The sequence below is a fragment of the Pezoporus flaviventris genome, unplaced genomic scaffold, assembly GCF_033815535.1.
Source record: "Pezoporus flaviventris isolate CSIRO_AGI_PZ_B2104156 unplaced genomic scaffold, CSIRO_AGI_Pfla_v1 ptg000079l, whole genome shotgun sequence".
Lineage (NCBI taxonomy): Eukaryota > Metazoa > Chordata > Aves > Psittaciformes > Psittacidae > Pezoporus > Pezoporus flaviventris.
In genome coordinates this window covers 3,505,560-3,528,776 of record NW_026892627.1, presented here as the reverse complement: position 1 = coordinate 3,528,776, position 23,217 = coordinate 3,505,560, and the positions used below count along the sequence as shown (strand labels likewise).

The window sequence follows — 23,217 nt, the reverse complement described above, 5'->3', positions numbered from 1 at the left end:
TCACATTAAGTGCAGAGTTTCAGAAGGATGTCAGACTGGCAAATCTAAGGTGAAATCTTTTACCTAGTCAATGGCAAGAAGAGTTCAGTCTAAACAGGAGCCCAGAAAATTATCTGTACATTTCTAATCAATATACTTAATCCTGCCAGCAACCTTCCACTGCTTTTGAAGTCCTTAGTCTGAAAATGTGATTTATGCATGGGAAAATTAAAAAGCTGTAATTGCTTGCTGTGTTTACGTATTACTTCAGGTCTTTGAAAACAATCCTAAAGACCTAATTAAGCTTTTGGAAAATGCATATATCTGTCAGGAAGATTACTGAGGTTCCTGAAAGTCACATGTTAATTATGTTTAGCATCTTTGTGATGAAATAGATACTTTGGTTTATTAAACATGAGCTATATTAAGCATTTCAGTATTAATGACATCCTGTATCTTCATGGTTTGCCCTTTTATCTTTCTATTTTAAATATTGTCATGATTATTTTTTGCACATATTTATCACTGAGTTACAGCCAAAGATGGAATTCCTCTAATCTAAACTTGACAAGCCTACAGTGCAGCAATTTATATGCCAAACTCAGTCTAGATTCCCTCTGTAGTCAATGGAGAGACTTAGGATGTGATAAGGCTTTTCTTAGGGACAGATGATTCATCTTTATGCCTAAGTGCCTGCTACTCTTCATAGACAACAAAGGGAATGTAGGTGTGGAAGTGATTTAAATAAAAATAGACGTCATCATTGCAAATATCTCATAACTTTAAGCTAGTCAATATATACATCAATAGATGCATTCAATACATAACCATAGGCTTTACAACAGGACACACTTCTTAAAGGGGCATATAGAGCAATCACGAACTATGTCTTAAAAGTGCATTTTTCTCTTCACCAGCTTTAGAGACATTATCTTAATTTCAGTATGTCTGAACCTTGGTGAGATGAATGTTGTTCTACACGAGCACAAACCTTGATGTCTCCACTGCAAAAGTTTATATTTGACCAAATTAATTTTACTTAAGACTCAGCATTTAAACTGAACAATTCTCTTAGTTTAAAGATGCAGACCTAAGTAGCAAAAGAGCAACTACACAGTCTTTCTTCAAAGGCTGTGGTTTGAAGATCATTTGATTCTCTTGACAGTTTGTGGTATTTTGTCTAAAAAAAAGTTGGGTGGTAAGAACCTCTAAGATGAAAGCGGCAAACACTGTCAGAGTAAAAATTATGCTGTATTTTATCCTTAGCTTCATACCACGTCTGTTAAATCTCATGTAAGTTACAATGGTTTTCTTTGAGCTACATGACTTTGCATTAGTCCAGCAGAAGCAGGTGAAGTCCAGCAGAAATGGCACAAGACACATCTTCAGTGCAGTGGAAATACCTGGATCTGATGGGAGAGTAAGCTCTAACCAACATTTTCATCTCTTTCTCAGAGACAGAAAAAAGAATGCCAATCACAAATTTCTTTACACAATTGCTTTTGGAGCTTCAGGTTCCCTGATGTTGAGTACCCATGTTTTCTGATGGTCTCCTTCATTCTTTCCAAATGGCATCATCATGTATCCAGCTCAGTGGTTCTTACAGTTGTATCTGCAGGCTCTCAATCTAGAGATATATCTTTGTTACATCACATTCAGAGTAGCTGGAAGAACCTATTTAGACCATTTAGAAGTCATTGGTCCTTGTTCCCTATTGCACAGTTGCTCAAAATACTTTTTTTTTTTTCATCTGATGCACAGTTCCTGTGTTTGTTTAGGTCATGGCATTAGTCTTCTAGAAACATGTTTTAAAATGTGGAATAGGGACACACTGGAATATTCAGTTGAAATCACTGGAAATTCTACTCAGCAATGCAATGTGATGTGTATCTCCATCTCCACTTCATGCCCGGTTATGTCCTATGTGATATCTGTAGACACCTTAGCAATCTTCTTAATAAGCATGGATGTGCAGTGAAAGAATAAGGTATGGTTCTTTCAGATGCTGGTCAAAGTTAGACAACCTTTCTTCTTTCTATTCCTTTTACAATAAAGATGGATTTTTACATAATTCAATAGAGGAGTGAGGAAAAACAGGGGACACAAGTATTTGTGCTTCTTGTATTAATACTTTATGGAAAGGCCACATTCATAGCTATGCTATTGGAGAAAACCTGATGCTTAGACTGTTTTTAGGGAAAATGGCAGATGAAAAATAGAATGTCAGCTTAAATAAAACAAAAACACGACAATGTGCATTTTTTTAGTTACCTAAGACATTCCTCCACTTGATGGAATGTAAAAAAGGCTTTGGCTAGAAGTTTTGGGGAACATATCTCTCCTAAACAGCCAGTTTAAGCCTGACTGATTACTGTCCTTAAAACTTTTGGATCCATGAACCAAGTTTCTTGCTGGTCTGAAAGAGTATATGAAGAAAAGAAGATGGAAATCTTTGGCTGCTATGTGCCTGAGAATTTTGCTGTATACCTTAGCTTCTTAATTTCACTATTGGACACAAGCATACTTATCTCACAGATGCTGCTTTAAGACTTTCTAATTCTTCCTAATGCTCTTGAAAAAACATAATCAGTTATGATCCACACAGTCATTAGTATCTCTCATGTTTTTCTTATCATTAAAATATTCTCTTCCTCTTCTTAGATCTTAATCTATAAACTTCAGAATGTGTTATTTCTTAGATTTATTTCCTTCCTGACTTTTATGGCAATATTGAAGACAGCATCTTAAATAAGTTGATGATGGCATTATATTTCAAGATCCTACAAACTAACTGTATGATTAATCATATATAATTAATTCCAGAAAACTGACAGTAGAAAAAAAATTTTCCTCTGCATCTTTCCCAAAATTAATCTCCTGTGACTATGGTATTGTCTATGTAATAGACAATTCTGTTGTGATTTTTAAATCAAAGTAACATTTATCCTTTTGTTGCAATTAATTCTGACTATAAAGGGTAAGAGACTTTGAGACATGATGCTTCATTTTCCAGGTTACTACCTTAATTTGTTTTTTTATTCCATGGCTAGTTTAAGATGCTTATGTTCTTTACATCCTTTTTTGTTTACAGATACAGTATTATTCCATAATCTTTTCCACAATATTTGTGTCCCTTTTCATTAATCTGATTATATGTCCATAGAGAAAAAGGACTAGAATAGACCTTGAAGGGTTTTTTAGTCCATTACATTGAATCACTTCTATATATCTTTTTCCAGAGATCACCAGAGTTGGAGACTGTGTATGCTCTTCCTCAGTGAGTTCCAGGGCTGTTCCCTCTTATTAAAGAACTTCTGGTCAATGCCCAATTTGACAATTCGCAAGAATTGTGTTCTCTGGGTTATGGTGTCTTCCAGCACACTTGAGATTTGGTGTGCATTTGGTGTTCATCATGTGTGTTTAGTACAATCCCAGGACAAGGGTTGGGATGTATTTATCACCATTAGTGCACAAAACGTGACTGTGGGACACCAGCAATGGACTGATGTCTCATTTCCAGTTTAGTATTGAATATAACAACATATATTCACTGAGTTCTTGGAGATGTATTAATTAAGTACTCACTTTCAGTAAGACAAACACATCATTTGGGGGATTTTGTTGAACATGTGTTATCAAATTCAGTGTGTCTGCAACGTACCATGTAGATATAAGCAGAGTTTACATTTGAATTTTTAAAAGTATTCTCTTCCAAAAATATGGCTTTTTACCTTCCTTTACGTTCCATCTACCTCCTTAACTTACTTGAAGGAAATCAGTCTTACTTTTTCCCCTTTGAAAATATCCTGGAGGTTACTTTACTTTGTTTATAATAAAACACTTGCCTTATTTTCAGATCAACATTTGCATTCCCTTGGGTCTTTTTTGCTGCTCAATCAGCAAATGACACTGACCAAGACGTACATAAGTCTTGGCTGGATCCCTGCTTTTGGGGAATTACATCCATACTCAGTTAAGTGCTTACAGGGACACATGCTCATTTCCAGCCCTTTTGTTTATGCTTTGTTTAATTTCCGTCTAAAATCTATTTATTCTGATGCCCTGGAAAATAGTTACACAGTGGAATTACACTTAAGTTTCCAGGAGTATAAATGAGATCAAAATCAAGGCCTTGGAGAATAGTCATGAGTATAAGAACATACAGGGCATTTTAGCTTTATTTGTATTTCTCGTTTGGATTTTTTTTCTATGTAGAAATAAATTCACACATACACACAAAAAAAGTGATTTCAAACACTCCACTGGAATTAAGCAGTTGGGTGAGAGGTTTATTATTGTGTTGTGGTAGCAGTCTGAATCCCTTAGCAAGATTAATCTCCTCATGTTTGGCATGGTAGAAAAAAATATTGATTGTAATAATGCAAATTAAAATAACAGTACAAAGTATTAAGCATTACTAGTGCTATTATTGTAGCAGTGTGAAGAAGTGGGAGCAAACTACAGTGTGTGTGAAATCACTGTTTGGGAACAAATGGGAATATCGTATATTTGTTTGTATAATTATCCAGTGTATGTATATCCCAACAGACAGGCAACAAAATATTTTCTGTGTTTTCTTCTTTAATTAAAGCACAAGTTGTTTATTACAAGGCTGCATTAAAGTTCTTTCACTCTATTATAACAGGAGACTGGCTCGCTCTACACTACTGCTTATCCCCTTGTTTGGAATTCACTACACGGTGTTTGCTTTTTCTCCTGAAAATGTCAGTAAGCGGGAGAGACTAGTGTTTGAATTGGGACTGGGATCTTTCCAGGTGATTATACAGTGAATTCTGCTTCTGTTAAAAAGAAATTTCTATTTCTATTTTGCATGCATAGTTCTCAGACTGGTTGTATATGTTTTGTATACTAGGATTTTGGTTTTGTTTGTTTGTTTGTTCTAAATCCAGCTATTTTCTAGCATTTACTGAAAGTTTTGAATTACTTTTTTTTTTTTTCTCTCCCATTTACCTAGGGTTTTGTTGTTGCTGTTCTCTATTGTTTCTTGAATGGGGAGGTAAGACTTTTAATATTTAACCTCCCCCACTCACCATCCCCATCCCATTTCCTTGTGGGAATAACCACTCTTCTAAACCTTCACTGTAATTCATTGTATGCCATATTCCCTAATACCTTAGGCTGAATCTCACAGGGTCTCAGAAAAAGAAAGATGTGCAGTGTCTTTATTAAACCAAAGTGTTGGCCTTGCCAGAAATGATGTCTCAGATTAATGTTTGCTAACAGAGATAGGAATTGTACTGGTTTCTTTAGGTATGTCATCCCAGGTGCAGGACTTCGCTCTTTGTTAAAATTCATGCAGTTCTTGCTGTAAATTGGCTTTCCCTGTGAAATGTCCACCTCACCACCCAGATTGGTGTTATCAGCCATCTCTGGTGAGGGTGCTTTCAACCCCATCATTCAGGTAATTTATAAAGATGTTGACGAGCATGGACTTCAGCATCCATCTCCGAGTACCCCACTGGTTGAAGTCTCCCAGCCTGAGTAAAAACAGTTGTCACCATCTGATTGTGGCCTGTTAGCCAATTTCCTGCCCATTTTGCAGGCCGCCTACCTAATCTATGTCTTGCCACCTTGCCTAGGAGGAGACCGTGGGAAACAGTGTCAAATGCTTTATTGAAGTCCAAGTAAACACTGTCAACTGCTCTTTCCATGTCATCAGAAAACATTTTCTTATAGAAGATGATTGTGCTAGTCTGGCATGCCTTTGAGAAATCGTTGCTGGCTTTTCCCAATCACCTGCTTAACTTGGTTTAAGATAGTTTATAGGAGGTCTTGTTCCATTGTTTTCCCAGAGCCTGAAGGGGAGGAAGAGAGAAAGAGGGAGAGGGGGAGAGAGAAGGAGAGTGAGAGTGAGAAGGAGGGGCAGAGATGCCATGTCCTGTTGCTGATGATGCACCAAGCAGATGCCATGCCCTGTTGCTGATGTTGCACCCAACAAATACCATACCCTGTTTGCATTTCTGGTTGCTAGCCATCCCCAGGAGACAGTTAGATGTGGCTTCCCACAGTTTAACCTGGCTGTGGAGACAGCTGGCACCACAGAACTGTTGCCCACTCTTCTCATGAGACCTGACTTTTACCAGCTGGCCCCTCCATACATACAGCTCAATTGTGTCAGGTGCCCAGAAATGCCCTCAGATGTTGCCTGGGTACCTTGCAAGCCTCACACTCCTCTCAGCACATGGCAACTGCTGCTGCTAGCATCAGTGTTCCACTTCACCCACTCTGATCTGCAAATTGACATCCCCCTGCCTTTGTTTATCAGACTGAATACCTGAGGTAACTGTTTTCTGTATAAATGGAAAAAGAGTCCCTCGTCAAGGCTTCCCTAAGATGAATATCTACAGTTCATCCATTCTCTGTTCCACTAATACACATCTACTGTGCAGTCCAACAGAAGACTTGTCTTAAAATCACCTTTAGTTTTCAAGGAGCCTGAAACTATTTCTTTCTACCAGTTGTAGTGCAGTAGGTTTTTTATGCTCGTTTACATATAGCATGCCATAGCTGCTCTCTTGTACAAAAGGTCTCTAACCCCTTGATCCAAGTGATTCCTTTGCAGATAGCCATAACAATCTCCAAGTTTATCAAACAAATTTATAGGTCACCTTTGCTCATGGGCTTATCCTGTTAAAGGACCCACAGGTCTGTTAAAGCATTATTCATAGTTTGGTCCCAAGAAGCTCGGAAGGTGAGTTCAGGATCATGACTTTCTGGAATTAATGGCATTAGTGTCATTCATACTTCACCAGCTGACATTACTGGATAGACAACTCTCTCACCGACAGCTGTTGTTTCATCTATTACCTTCCATGAGTGCTAAAAAAATAACCAGAAAGTCTTGTCTAAAACTAATCTGCAGATAAGCACTTTTCCAAGGTAACATGTGGAGTGTGTCAGATTTCCTGTAACCATTTGGAGGGAATGGGGTGATGGTTTTTAGCCAGACTAGTACAACCAAATTAATTGAAACAATTTTATCTCTCAAGACATTAGAGAATGTCTTGTGATCCTGCAAAATTATTTAGGTAAGAAAGGGTTCACCTTTGGTATATTAATATTGCTTAATATTAATCTCTAGATATTACTCTCTTAACTGTCTGTATTTTACTGAAAATAGGAATTGAGAGGTAGTAGAAGGAGAATATAAGTTTTCCAGTTGGATTTTTCCTCCCTGTAGTTTGTGTATATACAATTGAACCACTTGTTTAGCATTTTGGCATATGCTGATTCATTTTGATAATTATATTAGTCTAGGAAAATCTAGTGATGATTGTTAAAGACAAGAACTCAGCAGCTGATTGGAGACTGAAAAAAAATATATTAAGAAAAATATCTGTACACATTTACTTGCTCTTACACTGTTTCATTGAGTAATATGCTACTGGCTACTGTCAGGAGTGAGTAATAGACTGAGCAAATGTCGGTCCAGTATATTTCTTATATTAAATTCTTACTATCTTATGTATATATATACATACATGTACTTTTAGCAGGATTTCCAGGAAACTGGTGATGAATGAAAAGTGGAAAAGCTATATAATTATTTGCTTATTTTCTAATTGAAATTCTGACATGAACTGTTTTACTATTGGTGACTTATTGTGGATGCCCATGAAAAAAATCTCAAGGAAAAGGAGGCTGTCACAGATGTATATTAGTCCAAGAGCTATTGACTGCTTAGAAGCGATGTGAAAGCAGGGCACAAAGTTTTCAATAGACATTCAGCCATTAATGGCAGGTGAGAGACAAGCTCCCTCTGTGGAAAGGTTATTTCATTTCTTGTCTAGTACCTTTTGGTTGCTGGTTTCTTTGGCTCCTTGTTATGTATTTGGTACTGGCTGTTGATGAAAACAGGATATTCTTCCAAGAAGATAGCTCAAGAACTATGTTGGAGTTGGTGTTGAACAGGTATTCCATGCACCTGTGGGTTGATACTAAATTCTTTGAAGTCAGAGACACAGAACCCAGGCTGTTGTTCCCACTGCATGCATGGACCTCTTCCATACATGGGGAAATCACTTCAGATTTTGCTGAAGTGAGGAGTTTAATAATAGTCTTAAAGATAATTCTGTCAAATTGGCGTTTTTTTCTAATCTTGATAGTTTGTCAGCATGTCCCTCGAGCGGCTAAGTACATAAAAAATGACCTTTTGAAGTTTCTCCCTAAAGGTGCAATCAGAAATAAAGAGAAAATGGAGGAGCTGGAAAGTCAACCGGTATTTTGCTGTGGATTTCAAACATCGTCATCCTTCTCTAGCGAGCAGCGGAGTGAACGGGGGGACACAACTCTCCATTCTGAGCAAGAGCAGCTCTCAGATTCGGATGTCCAGCATAAATGCAGAGAACCTAGCGACATGAGCAGCTAAAGAAAACACATCAGTCAACAAGCAAACCAAAAACCATCCCTTAAAAAAAAAAATAAATCATAGTTTTGGTGGTGGTGTAGGCCTTTTTCCTTTCCTTTCCTTTCCTTTCCTTTCCTTTCCTTTCCTTTCCTTTCCCTTTTCCCTTTTCCCTTTTCCCTTTTCCCTTTTCCCTTTCCCTTCTTTTACTTTCCTTTGTGATAAAAGCAAAGGAAATGTGTGTATATATATCTTTTTAATAATCACTGTAAATACCCAAGTGTACTCAAGGCCATTAACAGAAAAATGTTTAAAAGATAGCCAAGCCTACCCACTCCATGATTTATATTTCAGAGCATCTGCAAGTAATCCGTTGTCAGTCAAAAGTAACAGTGATTGCGTGCAGTTGTGATCCTTGGTTGCCAAACTGATACTAATCTGTGAATGGACATGACCACTGTTATTTTTCATATTGCTTTCCATTTTGGTTTGAATTGACTTTTTTTTTTTTGTTCTAGTCAAACATATCTTAGTGTGTCCCTGTCTTTTGGCATGTGAATTTCTGCAGTGTTTCTCTTTTGAGTCTTAGGATGGAGCTAATATGCTTGGGTTAATCTAACCAGCTGATTCAGGAAGAACTCCAGAAAATTAAGTTCATGGCTGGATTTAGTCAAATGTTTCCTGTGGACTTAAAGAAAGTTCTGTGCCAATGTGGAGCTTCATAGCTACCATCAATCAGTGTGGGGACTTCAGGCAAGAGAGACGGGATCAGCTTCTTACTTACCCAGGGACACTTGTAAGAAAATGTTCTTTGTTCTAGCTAAGCTGTGAATTTTCTAAAAGGGCCATGTAGTTGAGATATATCTATATTTTTGGCATTGATTGATTGATGATAGATTATTTGGATTCTTTACATAATAAAAATAACTGACGCCTCCCTCCCACCTTAGGAGCAAAAGTCAGTTCCAGGGTGGCCTTTCCCTCCAGATAACCTTGAACCTTCTGCATCTGTGTCCAAATGTGGTACGGTTTCTGGTAGTGCTGTCAGAGTGTGGTGCCTTTGCAACCTGGTTGACTTCTGTGTGTTGACTTTTCCTTGCCATTACAAGAGGCGCAAGAAGGATCTGGCATGATCATCCTGGAATTTGGTGAGCAACTAAATTGAACAATACAATGGCATAGAAGGAAAAGTTAAAAGACTTTGTATGACTTCCCACACCTGGCAGTTTTCTCTCTTTTTGGATATTCTGTTTGTTTAACCACCAGTGGTCTTACTGCTTTTCTTTGAGAGGAATTACTCTCAACCTTTGCCTTTTAGCTAAAGCCACGACTGGTACTTATCTACTTCAATTAAATGTCAGTGATGTCAATTCTTGAAAGTCTTTATACAGTGCATAAAGGCTTTGAGGACTGTCCTAGTGCTCACTTCATTTTGGATTTATGAACTGATATATATATAAATATATATATGTGCATGTATGTGTATGCATATATATAAAAAAAAAGTCAAAAATGAAAATGACACTTTAAATGTGAAGTTTCGAACTGAAACTAATAGTAACCAGGAAATTTAAAATTCAGGCTTGTTCTTTGGTGTTAGTTGACAGGATTATGATCTAAAAAAATAAATGAAAGACTCAGAATTTTAGTGTCAGCTCACTGTAAGCTTTTAATTTTACTGACTTTTGTTTAGGTAAAAAAAAATGTCATTTTAATCATAGGTTTTAAAAAATAATACTAGTTTCCTTGTTTTTAAAAGGAGAAAAAAAAGGTCTCAGAAAGTTGTGAAATAAATATTAATAATAATTAACACATATAGTGTTTTATGGGCAAAAACTGCTCTCAGTTGTAGTAGTGTAAATGAATGTAAAAATAATTTGAAACAGGCAGAAATGTTGACTGATGTCATATTGGTACGGGATCATGCTCTTATGAGACACACCCATGTCAGGTGAAATCTACCCTTGCTGGGAGGACCAGCAAAACAGTTTAAATAATTTACATTTCACTCCAGTTTCTTCAGTGAGAGTTCTATGATCCAGATATATATCTTTATTTTTTCAAGTCTTTGCACTGGTTTGCTGCTCCAAGAGCAGGATTTGTCCCCTTCTGCCAGACTCCCTGCAAAAGTCACTAAAGTATTTTTAACAGATAGATTGGAGCATCCTCTTTCATTAGCTGCTGCTAAAAGCTATTTTAGAAAGTTTCCCAAGGAAGCATGCACTTTGCAGTCCAAAAAGACATGGAAGATGGGGAAAGTGAGATCTATCAGGTAAATGCATAGGTAGACATTTTTTAAATGAGACTGTTTAATGTTAGATGAACTGATGACATTAGGTTTGTATTTTCTGTAGTATGGGCTTTCACAAAGTGTTATATTAACAATAGTTTAAGTGTATTATTTAAGAAAACAAAAAATAGATTTTGCATAAATGGCTAGTAGCCAATTTTCAAGCATTAATAATTGAGAACTTTTGAGAAAAAGGTGTTGAATTCCTGTCTCTAGCTGGAGACTTTTTGTCATGTTTCAGTCAAGAGCAAGAGGGCATTTGGATTTTTAATTTTGTTTCTGTTGTTGTTGAGTTTTTTTCTGAGCTTATTTCTTTATTCTGTTGTTTTCCTGGCTGTCCTGCAGTGCTCTGCAACATGAGTTGGTGGATCTCAGTCCAGTGCCTTGTGGGCAAACGTTCACAACACCAAAACCACCCTCCAGTCACGCACACCAGAGACCAGGTCCTCAGCTAAATTAAAATCGGGGGAAACTGTTGTTACTGTTAGAACAAAGCCACTTCACTTTGGCTTGGGATTTGACCTCAGCACATTGTTATAATTTTTTGGCAGCCTGAGCAGGAGATGCCAAAGGCTGAATATTCATGAAAACCTGGACTTGCTCCTTAGATTTGTAAAGCCAGTGCTCAGGAGCAAGAAAAGTTGGAGGGCAGTGGAGGGAAAATTTCGCTGTTGCAGACCCTGTGTTTCGTGTTCAGTGGACAAATTAAATTCTTTGTTACCTTTCACCAGCACTGTATTTACTGGAAGAAACAGTATCTCTCTGCATATTTAATATACAATTTCTTACAAAAGAAACCCTTCTCTCATGATTTTTTTGGTGATGATTTGAAGTGCTGATGCACTTGCAAATGTGGCTTTCCTTAGTCACTCAAACTTTCTCAGTATTAACGAGAAAGGTCATACTTCAGGTGTATATAGTTATCTAAATAAGATTCTGATGCCATCAGACAAATTAGCTCTTAAGAAATATCTCTGTTGAATGTAACCTGAAGATTCTTAGCATGCATGGCCACCATTCACAGTGGCTGTCATTTCTATTTGTTTCAGTCTGGAAGAAACCAATAGGTGGTTCGCTTCTAGGTGTGTGTAAATATAAAGTGAGTGTAACAGTGCTTTGTTTGATTTTTTCACTGTGAAACATATTTTGAAGCTCTAAAGGCTATGTTATTAAAAACAGTACATAATTAAAAGAAACAAATGTGCAGCGCTCCTTGAGCCATCTTTTTTACCATGTCCATAATGTCTTTCTTGTATAATTTTCTTACTTTGCTTTTCTAAATGTACAAAAACTTTCTGTGCTACAGCTTTTGTGACTATTTACTGTATCTAACAACTGTTTGATTATTGACTTTTTGATGTGGAGTGCTGGTACTACAGGACAATTAACATTTCATTATGAAAACTATAACCTGTATTTCAATGGACAGGGCTTGTTTCATTGCTACATGGTGACCCCACCTCCTTCTGCCTTTGCCTACATTTAGTATCTCTTGAAGTTAGAGGCCATGTAATGAAACTTAACTGTTCAGTTGTTGGAGATCTTATTTCATAGAGGAAAAATACCCAAGTTCCTCTGCCTCATTTATGTATGTGTATTTGAAAACCAGGTGTCAAAATGGGAGATGGGAGAAGGGACAGAGATAAAGGCATATGAGTCCAGAGTGAAATGCCAAAAAAAAAGTGCAGTTTGGAAGTTAAATTCAAGCACTCTGTTTGATGTCTAGCTCCTTTTCAGCAGCTGTCCATTCCTGCAACTAAGTAACTGTGTCTTGCAAATACAAGGCTAAATAACAAGCAGAAGTGGGCAGGAATTGACTGTGCAGATAACTTGAAATTACATTGCAAAGATGATTCTCCCTAGACTCTCTCCATGGTCAATGGCAAGTATGAGATACCTTGCAGAAAGGAATGCAGAGCAGTTCATAGAATCATAGAATCAATAGCCCAGGTTAGAAGGAACCTTGAACAACTCTCTTGCCAGTATTTCATGAGAAAGGGAGCCTAGAAGAGATTATCTACCACTCTGTCCAATCCCATCTTGAAAATCTCCAGTGATGGGGACTCACCATGTCCCCGGGCAGGCTGTTGCAGTGAATGACCTTTCTCACTATAAAATGTTTCTTTCTTAGAGGTAAAACCTCTACTACTGCAACTTGTACCTATACCAGCCTCCACCCTCTTTGTAGCCACCCTTTCAGTACTGGAATACCATGATTAGGTCCCTTCTGAGACATCTCCATGAAGAAAAGACCTAACTCCTTCAGTCTTTTCTCATTGAGCAGGTTGTCCATCCCTTTGAACATCATGGCCCTCTTTTTCACCCTCTCCAGTATGGCTGCATCTTTCTTGAATTCTGGAGACCAGAACTGCACACAGAATAGTGTTACACTTATTCAAAACCTGATCTGGGAGAATTTTATTTTCTTCAGCAGTGATAAAAGGATTAGTTGCCACAATTTGCCTTCTCCATATCATTTTGTAAAATCCTGTTTTTTCATAGTATTATCGTATCAGTGATAGATATTTCTGCATATCATAATAGCTTCTGTGCTTGCATATGAAGGGCTATGCAGGACCTCCATTTAGCTCAAAGGTTCATTTTTTTCATAAATCACATGGTCAAAATAAATCAGTAATATGCAAAGCCATAATGATCAAGAACGAAACATATTTAGCAGAGTTAGAGCTGTTGGTCTGTGATCCTCAGGTGTTCTAGAGCAGCACAGTGCCATAAGTACACTTCATGTGAAGGAAACTGCAATTGCCATTATTTTCACAGCATATTACTCCCGCTCCTAAACTGGCCACCTCCCCTTTTAAGATTCTGTAAGTTTTTTTCTTGGATTGTTTCTTTTCACCTTCTCTTCCCATTGGAAACTTACTATAAAACTTCACTCTTCAGGCATTTAGAAACCTTTTTCTGAATTCCAGATTAAAGTAACTCCTGACTCACTTATGCTCCTTGTCACACTAATCTTGTCTTCAGTTCCCTTCTCCCTTCCTCAAATATGAACACCTTTATTTCAAAGACTGCAAAGATTATCTTTGATCATGCAGCTGAAAGATAAGACTAAAAATAGTGGTGGTATTCAGCTGCATTTGTTTCACCTCTTTTCTCAGTTTGGGCAGCAAAAACAATGCAAAGAAGCAAATGCTGATATATGCAAATCCATTAAGAACAGCAGGAAAATCAGCTGGAAGCAGTATACCAAACACCCTGAAATGTAAAGTTAAAAACTAAGAGAAAGATTTCCAGTTTTTAAAAGTATATAAACAAGATTTGGGTTTTGAGCAGCTTTCATTCAGTCAGAAATAAAGGGAAGTGATCCAAATCTTCTCCTTTTCCTGTTTCAGTTACAATCTTGCAAGAGAAGTATGCTGTTTGCAGTTAAATGGATAAGACACACATTCAGTCAACATACTGCAGGAAATCAACATTCAAATGGGCAAAAACATACTGATTGTTTCAGCTTGTGAGGTTTCGGTGCTCATGTGTCAGACACTGCTACTAAATCCCTACTAAACCTAGCCTGTGAATCATGCAGATGCCAGACTTCACATTATCTTTCCAGCCCCCCCTGCCAGAAATTAGATATAAAAATCTCAAAGGGTACAGCCAAAAAAAATACATCGAGGGTGACTTTAGTGTAAACAGTGTCAGTAAAAGAAATACAAAGATCATTCATTTAATTGGCTTTATTTGCTTTGTTATTTGAAATTGCTTTTTAGTAGTGTTTCAGAACAATTGTTTAGGGCAAAGGTTTTCAACCTGTGGTCTGTGGACACTTCAGAGCACAGACACTTTCTGAAGTGTCCTTGGAAGACATATATATAGCAATATATGCTTGTAGGGTTCCTGAAGTTTTGTTGTCTTTTGTAATTATATGAGGCTCCCACAGATCACAAGAGGTGGAAAAGTACAGCTACAAACAGCTTAGGATGAGTCACTACAAGCTGTTTTCCCAGGACAATTTAGATTATTGTTTTTTCAGCTTTTTACCCATAGCGCCCTCCAGTCTTTGATGAACTTCTCAGTGCCTCCCATCCAACATCCACTTTGACAGATAACAACAGAAGGGAATTGGTGAGGAAAGCATGACCACTATTAGTCAGCTGACATCACAGGGAGTCTCTATATCCCAATATTACAGAAGGACCAGGATGAAAAAGCAGTGTAACCAGGTCTCTTTCTAGCCTTTTCATAGTCTGTGAATCATTTGAGAAGACACAGGTAGAACAGATACCACAATCTGAATGAAACTATTGTACTTGCCCTCTGTTCTCAACATCAACAGAAACATTCAGGCTGTGATTTCACAACCGCCATGAAGTCCTATGAAGCCTTCTCATATGACAAAGCACAGGATCCTGTTCCATTCAATGGATGTACCTAGGAAGTTCAACAAATAAAGCTTTTCCTCCTTGGTTTGATTGTGTGATTTCATGATATTGAGACTTCCTTCTTTGTTCTGAGATATTCTCATGTGGGCAAGGATTCTAGAGAAATGTAGGATGATTAAAATCATCTGCTACATGACACTGCAGAGACATAAATCTGACTTCAAGAGAGCTATTATAGCATGAAAGGTCTAAGGGGAAGGAAGAGATGGTACTAGGAGCAGATAGTGCAGGATGTATGGGACATCACATGGGATCCTGCTTGGCCTCCAGCTGCCAGACAAGATAACTGTCTTCTATAGCTCACAGACCCAGTGAGGTCTGTGTGGTTATCTAGGAAATTGAGATAAACTCACTGGGCAGGACTGTACTCCAAACTCGGATAGCTAGACTTTCATTTCTATGTGAAGGCAAGGTCTCTTGGACTCCTCAGTCTACGACTGCAGAAATTTACATAATGCAAAGATAGAACCATATATCTGGGTTTACCTGATTTTCTGTCTTAAAGAGTTGAATATCAAGGGCTATACTGAATATGTTTCCCTTTCAACATCCAACACTTTCAGTATTAGGTATTCTGGCTCATAGGCAGGATCCCGTGTCACTAAGCAGACAGCTATGGAGATATCTACATCACTTAACTTTAGACACCAACAGTGAAGATATCTTCCTTTGATCTAGTTTCTCCAGTTTGCCTTTGTAGTCAGAAGAGAGAAACAAGCAATTTTAGAGTGCAAGCATCAAACATATTTCCCATATCTACTGAAAGGTGAGATCATTCATATTTTGCAAGGATCTGTTTCTTTCCACCAGGAAGTCTAGCTGACCAGATCAGAGACAGATGTTGACACTGTGGAAGTCTACATGTAGATGGCTTTTCCCCTGGCAACTTTGCCCTGTCAGTGTTGTTCTGTTTCATGAATGCTGAGAAATAATGCTCTTGAAAAGCTTGGGGGTGACTTCTGTTAGATATTACTAACCACATTTGGGAAAGGTGCATGCCTAATAAAGACTTAGGTCTCACCAAGAATAATTTTCAGGAAATCTTGTTCTTTCTGTAAGATTATGTCCACATGACCAGCACTTCTGTGTCCGGAAACAAACCATGGTACATAGTGCACCTGCTCTGAAAAAAGTTGGGATTTTGCCCTCTGCTTTTAGCAGTCAGACACATGCAACCAGTTCAGAACTGCATTTAAGAGTAACATTAGGAAGATATGGAGTATTCAGTAGTAGCTAATGGTGCTCTGATGTTAATCTCCTTATCTGTTAACCGTATCTGTACTAAAGAGCTAAGTTCGGCTAAATACACATCTTACTTTGTGTATGAAAACACACCAGCAGAGCTTGAGCAATGTTTTGAACCTTGTGGTCTTTCACCTTCCTATGATTAAATTTACAATTTCCCATTGGCTTGCTTTTGGGGAATTCATCCATGTAAAGAATTACTGTGTGATATAACACTGTGTGATATGACGCTCTTCAGTGTCTGAAATGACTTAGGCTTCTGGATATGCCTTTTCCAATTGACTTTGTGCTTGCAGAAGAGTCTCAAGAGGCCTTTGTGTACTGGTATAATCTGTAAAAACAAATATTTGGTGTGTTTGTTCTCTTTCCCTTTCTCTGGTCAATTTAGTGGCAATGCAACATGCTATAGATTTGAGAAGTGCCAAGATATTGGATGGAAAGTTGTATTTTGGCTTTTGACTGTGTCAAGGTAAAAACTTACTGGCCTGTTTGGTCTAATACTGACCTTTTTTGGTCAAAGTTGGTTGAATTGGTAATGGGATCTGGGGTTATTCAGCTTTGTTATGAGGTGGAAACACAGATATCAATTGCTGCTTTCTAACTTTTTGTGTTTTGAGAAATTGTTTTTAACATGTATACTGCTGTAGATGACACAATAAATGTATTATCATTTCGTACATGTCTGTTCTGATATAAAATGTCACCAAAGAGAACTTTTTGTCTGTGAAGTTACAGGGTAGTGTATTTATTCCTGCAACATCAGGGTGTTTTTCTGGGCTAAAAGGGTTGGGTTCCTTCCTTGTGGGAAGGAGAATCTGCATTATGCTGGGCAAAGTCAGTCTTGGACCAACCAGGCATGAAGTCCTTGCCATTAGTGGGCCGTGCACACTCTTCCTTCACCATCAATAGCACACTGCATCAGTATCAAGCATGACTGTGATCTAATACTGCCAGTAAAAATGGAACACACTCTTCACTGCAACTAATAACCCCTGTGGTTCTGAGCTTTGATCCACAGGTCCTTTGAGGCCTACATATTATTTCTAAGGTGTCTAAACAGGAAAAGAAAGTCTGTTGTCCCCAGACAAAAGCACTGCCTTTTGGGAAAGGTGGAAAAGATTGTTCTCTATAACACCTGATATGTTTCAAGGCTTCATTTCTATTATAACGAGAGCAAACCTTAAGAGTTATCATTTTCAAAAGATAAGGTACACTCACCCTACTGAAACACAGGACTCCACAGTAGAAGACTTATTTCTAATATTCCTTTCATCTTTTTCAGCTGCCATAAGTCTCTGTCTGGCCCTCATGTATCTATGAATCCTCCACAAAGGCTACATCATTCAATTGCTATTCTCCCTCACTGTTTAGCCAAAATACAGACCCTTGTCCTTTGTTGGGAAAGTGGACATTTATCTATTGAAACTGGGGGGTAGAGATGTGTCAGGGAGCAGCTAGGACCAGCTGACCCTGATGGATGGGTGGGAGACAAGGGGCATCGCATGGGGACCAGGACCAGTCACAGCCACAGGGAAGAAGCAAGGATGGCCTGGAAATGGAGACCAGATTCAACCAAGAGTCCTGATCATCAGACAAGTTCATGGTGGCAATGCAGGTCCAAGACAGGTACAAGGCCAGGCCAGGACATCAGCCTAAGAACCTGTCCCTGATCAGTGGATCCCTTGGTGGGGCAGGGCCTTTGCAAAGCTGGAAATCAGCATGCTTCTTCACTGCTGAGGCAGGGCCAGGGCTGAAATGGGGTCTTGGACCCATGGGCAGGTTGAGAGTTCAGGGAGGCAGAGCAGATATATGGATTTTCATTTTTTTTGCTGTGTTTCAAATCATTGTAAATACAGTGATAGATAATCCATTTACACGGATTTACTAGGCAGTCTCAGCCCTTTCTTTGAGTGCTGGATGAGGAGGTACAGGATATATCTCCCCTTTCCACTGTGGGCCAAAGGGACAAAGAATGTGTGGTCAAAGAGAAGGGGAAGTAACAATGTAGCGTAGCAGAGAAACATGTTTATATATCTGGTTAAAAATAGTTGCTTAAGCAAAGGTGGGTGAATAGTAATATGATTAGCTGAAAAGGCACATGATCAGTAAAGCCATTGGCTGGAAAAGCACCCAGTGTGTGCCTGGAGAAGGAACGCTGTTTTGTGATGGAAAAGTACCAAAGGAGCTAACCGCTGCTAACCGCTAGGCAGAGCGCTATAAAAGCCTGTAAGCTCACTCAATAAACTTCTCTGGTTGCACCACAGCTGGAGTCTGTGCCTCAATACGCTACATTCCGCCATATGAATAAGGGCTGCATTGGTCATTATCTTGCTGATCACCTCCAACAGTATGTCAGCCTTGTCTAAAAGTCCTGTGGTAAATATCCACAATTTTAAAGCAATACCACACTATAGCATATTTGTTCCAAGAACCAAACACTGAGAAAACCTCATTTACTAGGTCTGTCAACACACCAAGGAGAGTACTACTTTGAATTCAGCTACATATTCTGAAATTGATAAATTCTCACTCTCATTCAGATACTTTTTTTTTTTGAATTATCCCTATCTCTAGTTTAAATTTATTTTAAAGCACTTTTTTAACCCTACATCTTCAAGACTTACAGGTTAGGGCTCTGACTTTACCAAAGGACTGTTTCTAGCAAATTCTATCTAGAGGCGCACAGTCATCAAACTGTCTGGCAGTTTCTGTAGCCAGTAGCTGAGCAATCAGTAACCACTAGATTTCAAAGCAATTTGGATCCTTCTCTATGTCTCATGATTTGGACACTCATCCATTGTTGGCCAAGGTTTCTCTAAAGACAGAAAGATTATCACATTAGGTATTTCTTATTACAGCATTTATTTTTTCCTGAAGATCTTTCTCTCTCATACAATGCACCTTTAAATTGATTACATCTTCATTTAGTTTGAGTTACGCTGAAACCATCATGGTTTTCAGGCCTTGTATTTTACAATAGCTTCTACCATCCCTTTACACTGCTCTGAAAATCCAGCTCTGGGTGAATTAGACAATCTTGGGAAAGCTTAGAATTGGCAAAGCAAGTAAAGCTGTCTGACGAAAGCTTATTTTTAATCTGGAGTTCACACAGTCAAGCTTTCTGAAAAAAAAATTGCTGACACTGTAAGAGTTAAAAATCTATTCTTGGCGGAAATTCCAGTTACCTTGACAACCTCTCCTAGCTGCAACAACAAGAAAAACAGCTGAAAAAGTTGTTTTTAAACTTTCTGGGTTGTCATGTAGTTTGTAAATGGATTTAGAAATAATAATCTAGGAGTTAAACTGTGTAAAAGATGCCAGGGGATTAGAGGAAGAGAAAGAAGCTTTTCCTAGCTGACGTAACTTAATGATATATTGCAGCTGTCCTATGATAATTACTTAAATCTCACTCATGAGAGGGTGTATCTCAGGTTCATGTTAGTCATACTGCCTGTGAGCAGGGGACAATGTTTCAGAACACTTACTGTCTTGCTTTCTGGACTGCACATAGCCAGAGGCCAGCAGCATGCCCAGCACACACCGCATCCCACAAGATGGCAGTGCCTCCACACAGACCATGCAGTGCTTTTAGACGCATCTGGTGACAGCACTTTTGCCACCTTCGCAGGCCTGCTGTGGAACAAAACGTCCCTGAAGCTTTCCCTACTCACACACACCGTTGTGCCCTCAGAGGTGCCATCAACATGGGATCAGCAGCCTTTCCACCACCCAAAAATAACTCTTATCCAAGCAATTTTTACACTCCCCAAGATTATTAACCTTATCACCAGATTGTTCCAAGTATGCTTTTTAAACACATTATTTACATAGTGGCTTTGTGTATAAGCAGAATATCTTCATATAGCCCTCAATTCCAGGTTATGTATTACTTCCTGATCCAAAATGTCTGAAAAATAAAAAGCTTAGACATGTTAATAGTGCTGCGGGGGATGCAGAGGCATTTTGAACAAAGGACAGACAGAGCAGATAGCTGGTGTATTGCTGAGGTTGCAAGAGAACTTTTGAAGCAGTGGTCTGGATCTCTGTAAGATGATTTGGCAGGGTGACTGGCAAAAGCCTTAGGCAAAAAGGGATATCTAAGAAGTAAGTGCAAGACAAATGTGCATGGTGATGGTATATGGGTACAAACTAGGTTGGGGGATCCAGTAGAAATGTGGGAGTGCTAGTGCTGTTGAATATTTATGAGGAGACTAAACACTGAATGACTGGTGGAAAAATTCTTCATGGTGTACTGGGACCTATCCCTTTTTTTTTGCCCTAATTTTTCCTTCCTCTGGATCATTGGTCCGGTAGAGAAACTTCCCAGTAATAAAGGATGCGGACGTACAGTGAGACGGGTGGACTTAAAGTCAGGGTTAAAGGGAATATAGCTATGGGAGACATTACTGTGGGGATCTGTTACAGACTGCCTGATCAAGGAGAACCTGCGGATGAAGCACTCTATAGACAGATAGGAAAAGCCTCACACTCGCAGGCCCTTGTTCTCATGGGGGACTTCAACCACCCTGACATCTGTTGGAAGGACGGTACGGCCCAGCACAAGCAATCCAGGAGGTTCTTCGATTGTGTAGAAGACAAATTCTTTCTGCAAGTAATAGAGGAGCTGACAAGGAGAGGTGCTGTACTTGACCTCGTGCTCACCAACAGGGAAGGGCTCGATGGAAATGTGACGCTCCAGGGCAGCCTTGGATGCAGCGATCATGAGGTGGTCAAACTTGAGATCCTCAGGACAGTGAGAAGAGCGTGCAGCAAGCTCACTGCCCTGGACTTCAAGAGAGCAGACTTTGGCCTCTTCAGGAACCTGCTTCGGAAGGTTCCATGGGATACAGCCCTAGAGGGTAGAGGGGCCCAAGACTGTTGGTTGATATTCAAGGATCACCTGCTGCAAGCTCAGGAGTGTTGCATCCCAACCAGAAAGAAGTGCAGCAGGAGGGCCAGGAGACCTCCTTGGATGGATAAGGAGCTGCTGAGGAAAATTCAAATGAAAAAAAGAGGCTTATAATAAGTGGAAGCAAGGACAGGTGGCATGGGAAGAGTACAGGGATGTTGTCCGGGAAGCTAGGGACCAGGTTAGGAAAGCTAAAGCCCAGTTAGAATTAAACTTAGCTAGAGGTATTAAAGATAACAGGAAGGGATTCTACAGGTACATAGCAAATAAAAAACAGACTAGGGAGAATGTAGGCCCCCTCAGGAAGCTCTCAGGAGAACTGGCTAAACAGGATTTGTAGAAGGCTGAGGTTCTGAATGACTTTTTTGCTTCAGTCTTCACTGCCAAAGGCTCTGACTGCACCACCCAAGTCTTGGAAGGCAGATGCAGGGACTGTGAGAATGAAGACCTTGGGCCCACTGTAGGAGAGGAACTGGTTCGAGACCATCTTAAAAATCTGAATGTGCACAAGTCCATGGGTCCTGATGAAATCCATCTGCGGGGTCCTGAAGGAGCTGGTGAATGAAGTTGCGAAGCCACTGGCCATCATATTTGAGAAATCATGGCAGTCAGGTGAAGTTCCTGATGACTGGAAAAAGGGAAATATAACCCCCATTTTCAAGAAGGGGAAAATGGATGACCCGTGGAATTACAGACTAGTAAGTCTCACCTCTGTGCCTGGCGAAATCTTGGAGCAGATTCTTCTGGATGGCATGCTAAGGCACATGAAAATCAACAAGGTGCTTGGTGACAGCCAGCATGGCTTCACTAAGGGGAAATCCTGCCTGACCAATTTGGTGGCCTTCTATGATGGGGCTACAGAACTGATGGACAGGGGTAGAGCAGTTGATGTCATCTACCTGGACTTGTGTAAAGCGTTCGACACTGTCCCACACAACATCCTTGTCTCTAAATTGGAGAGACATCAATTTGATGGATGGACCATTCGGTGGATAAAGAACTGGCTGGATGGCCGCACACAAAGAGTTGTGGTCAATGGCTCAATGTCCGGCTGGAGACCAGTAACGAGTGGTGTCCCTCAGGGATCGGTGTTGGGACCGGTCTTGTTCAACATCTTTGTCGCTGACATGGACAGTGGGATTGAGTGCGCCCTCAGCAAGTTTGCCGATGACACCAAGCTGTGTGGTTCGGTTGATACTCTGGAGGAAAGGAATGCCATCCAGAGGGACCTTGACACACTTGTGAGGTGGGCTGATGCCAACCTTATGAAGTTTAACCATGCCAAGTGCAAGGTCCTGCACCTGGGTCGGAGCAATCCCAGGCACAGCTACAGGTTGGGCAGAGAAGAGATTCAGAGCAGCCTTGAGGAGAAGGACTTGGGGGTGCTGGTTGATGAGAAATTGAACATGAGCCGGCTTCAGTGTGCGCTTGCAGCCCAGAAAGCCAAGCGTATCCTGGGCTGCATCAAAAGGAGAGCTTGACCAGCAGGTCGAAGGAGGTGATCCTGCCCCTCTACTCTGCTCTCGTGAGACCTCACTTGGAGCATTGTGTGCAGTTCTGGTGTCCTCAACACAAAAAGGACATGGAACTGTTGGAACAAGTCCAGAGGAGGGCCACGAGGATGATCAGGTGACTGGAGCACCTCCCGTATGAAGACAGGCTGAGGAAGTTGGAGTTGTTCAGCCTGGAGAAGAGAAGGCTGCGTGGAGACCTCATAGCAGCCTTCCAGTAGCTGAAGGGGGCCTATAGGGATGCTGGGGATGGACTCTTCATTAGAGACTGTAGTGATAGGACAAGGGGTAATGGGTTCAAACTTAAACAGGGGAAGTTTAGGTTGGATATAAGGAGGAAATTCTTTCCTGTTAGGGTGGTGAGGCACTGGAATGGGTTGCCCAGGGAGGTTGTGAATGCTCCATCCCTGGCAGTGTTCAAGACCAGGTTGGATGAGGCCTTGGGTGATATGATTTAGCGTAAGGTGTCCCTGCCCACGGCAGGGGGGTTGGAACTAGATGATCTGAAGGTCCTT

At 39.8% G+C, this 23,217-nt stretch overlaps 1 protein-coding gene across 12 annotated transcripts in view; it reads left to right on the top strand.

The window, feature by feature from the left end:
* ADCYAP1R1 (ADCYAP receptor type I) overlaps positions 1 to 13,577 on the top strand; it is a 139,685-nt gene extending 126,108 nt beyond the window's left edge. For 8 of the 12 annotated variants that reach the window (XM_061474381.1, XM_061474387.1, XM_061474392.1 and 5 more), the window contains 3 exons: positions 4,625 to 4,754; positions 4,955 to 4,996; positions 8,159 to 13,577. In XM_061474381.1, the coding sequence (XP_061330365.1) occupies positions 4,625 to 4,754; positions 4,955 to 4,996; positions 8,159 to 8,368 (382 nt within the window). In that variant the 3' untranslated portion in view covers positions 8,369 to 13,577. The remainder of the gene's footprint in view (positions 1 to 4,624; positions 4,755 to 4,954; positions 4,997 to 8,158) is intronic. The other 4 variants (XM_061474394.1, XM_061474391.1, XM_061474390.1 and 1 more) reach the window with 1 other exon arrangement.
* The last annotated feature ends 9,640 nt before the right edge of the window (positions 13,578 to 23,217 follow it).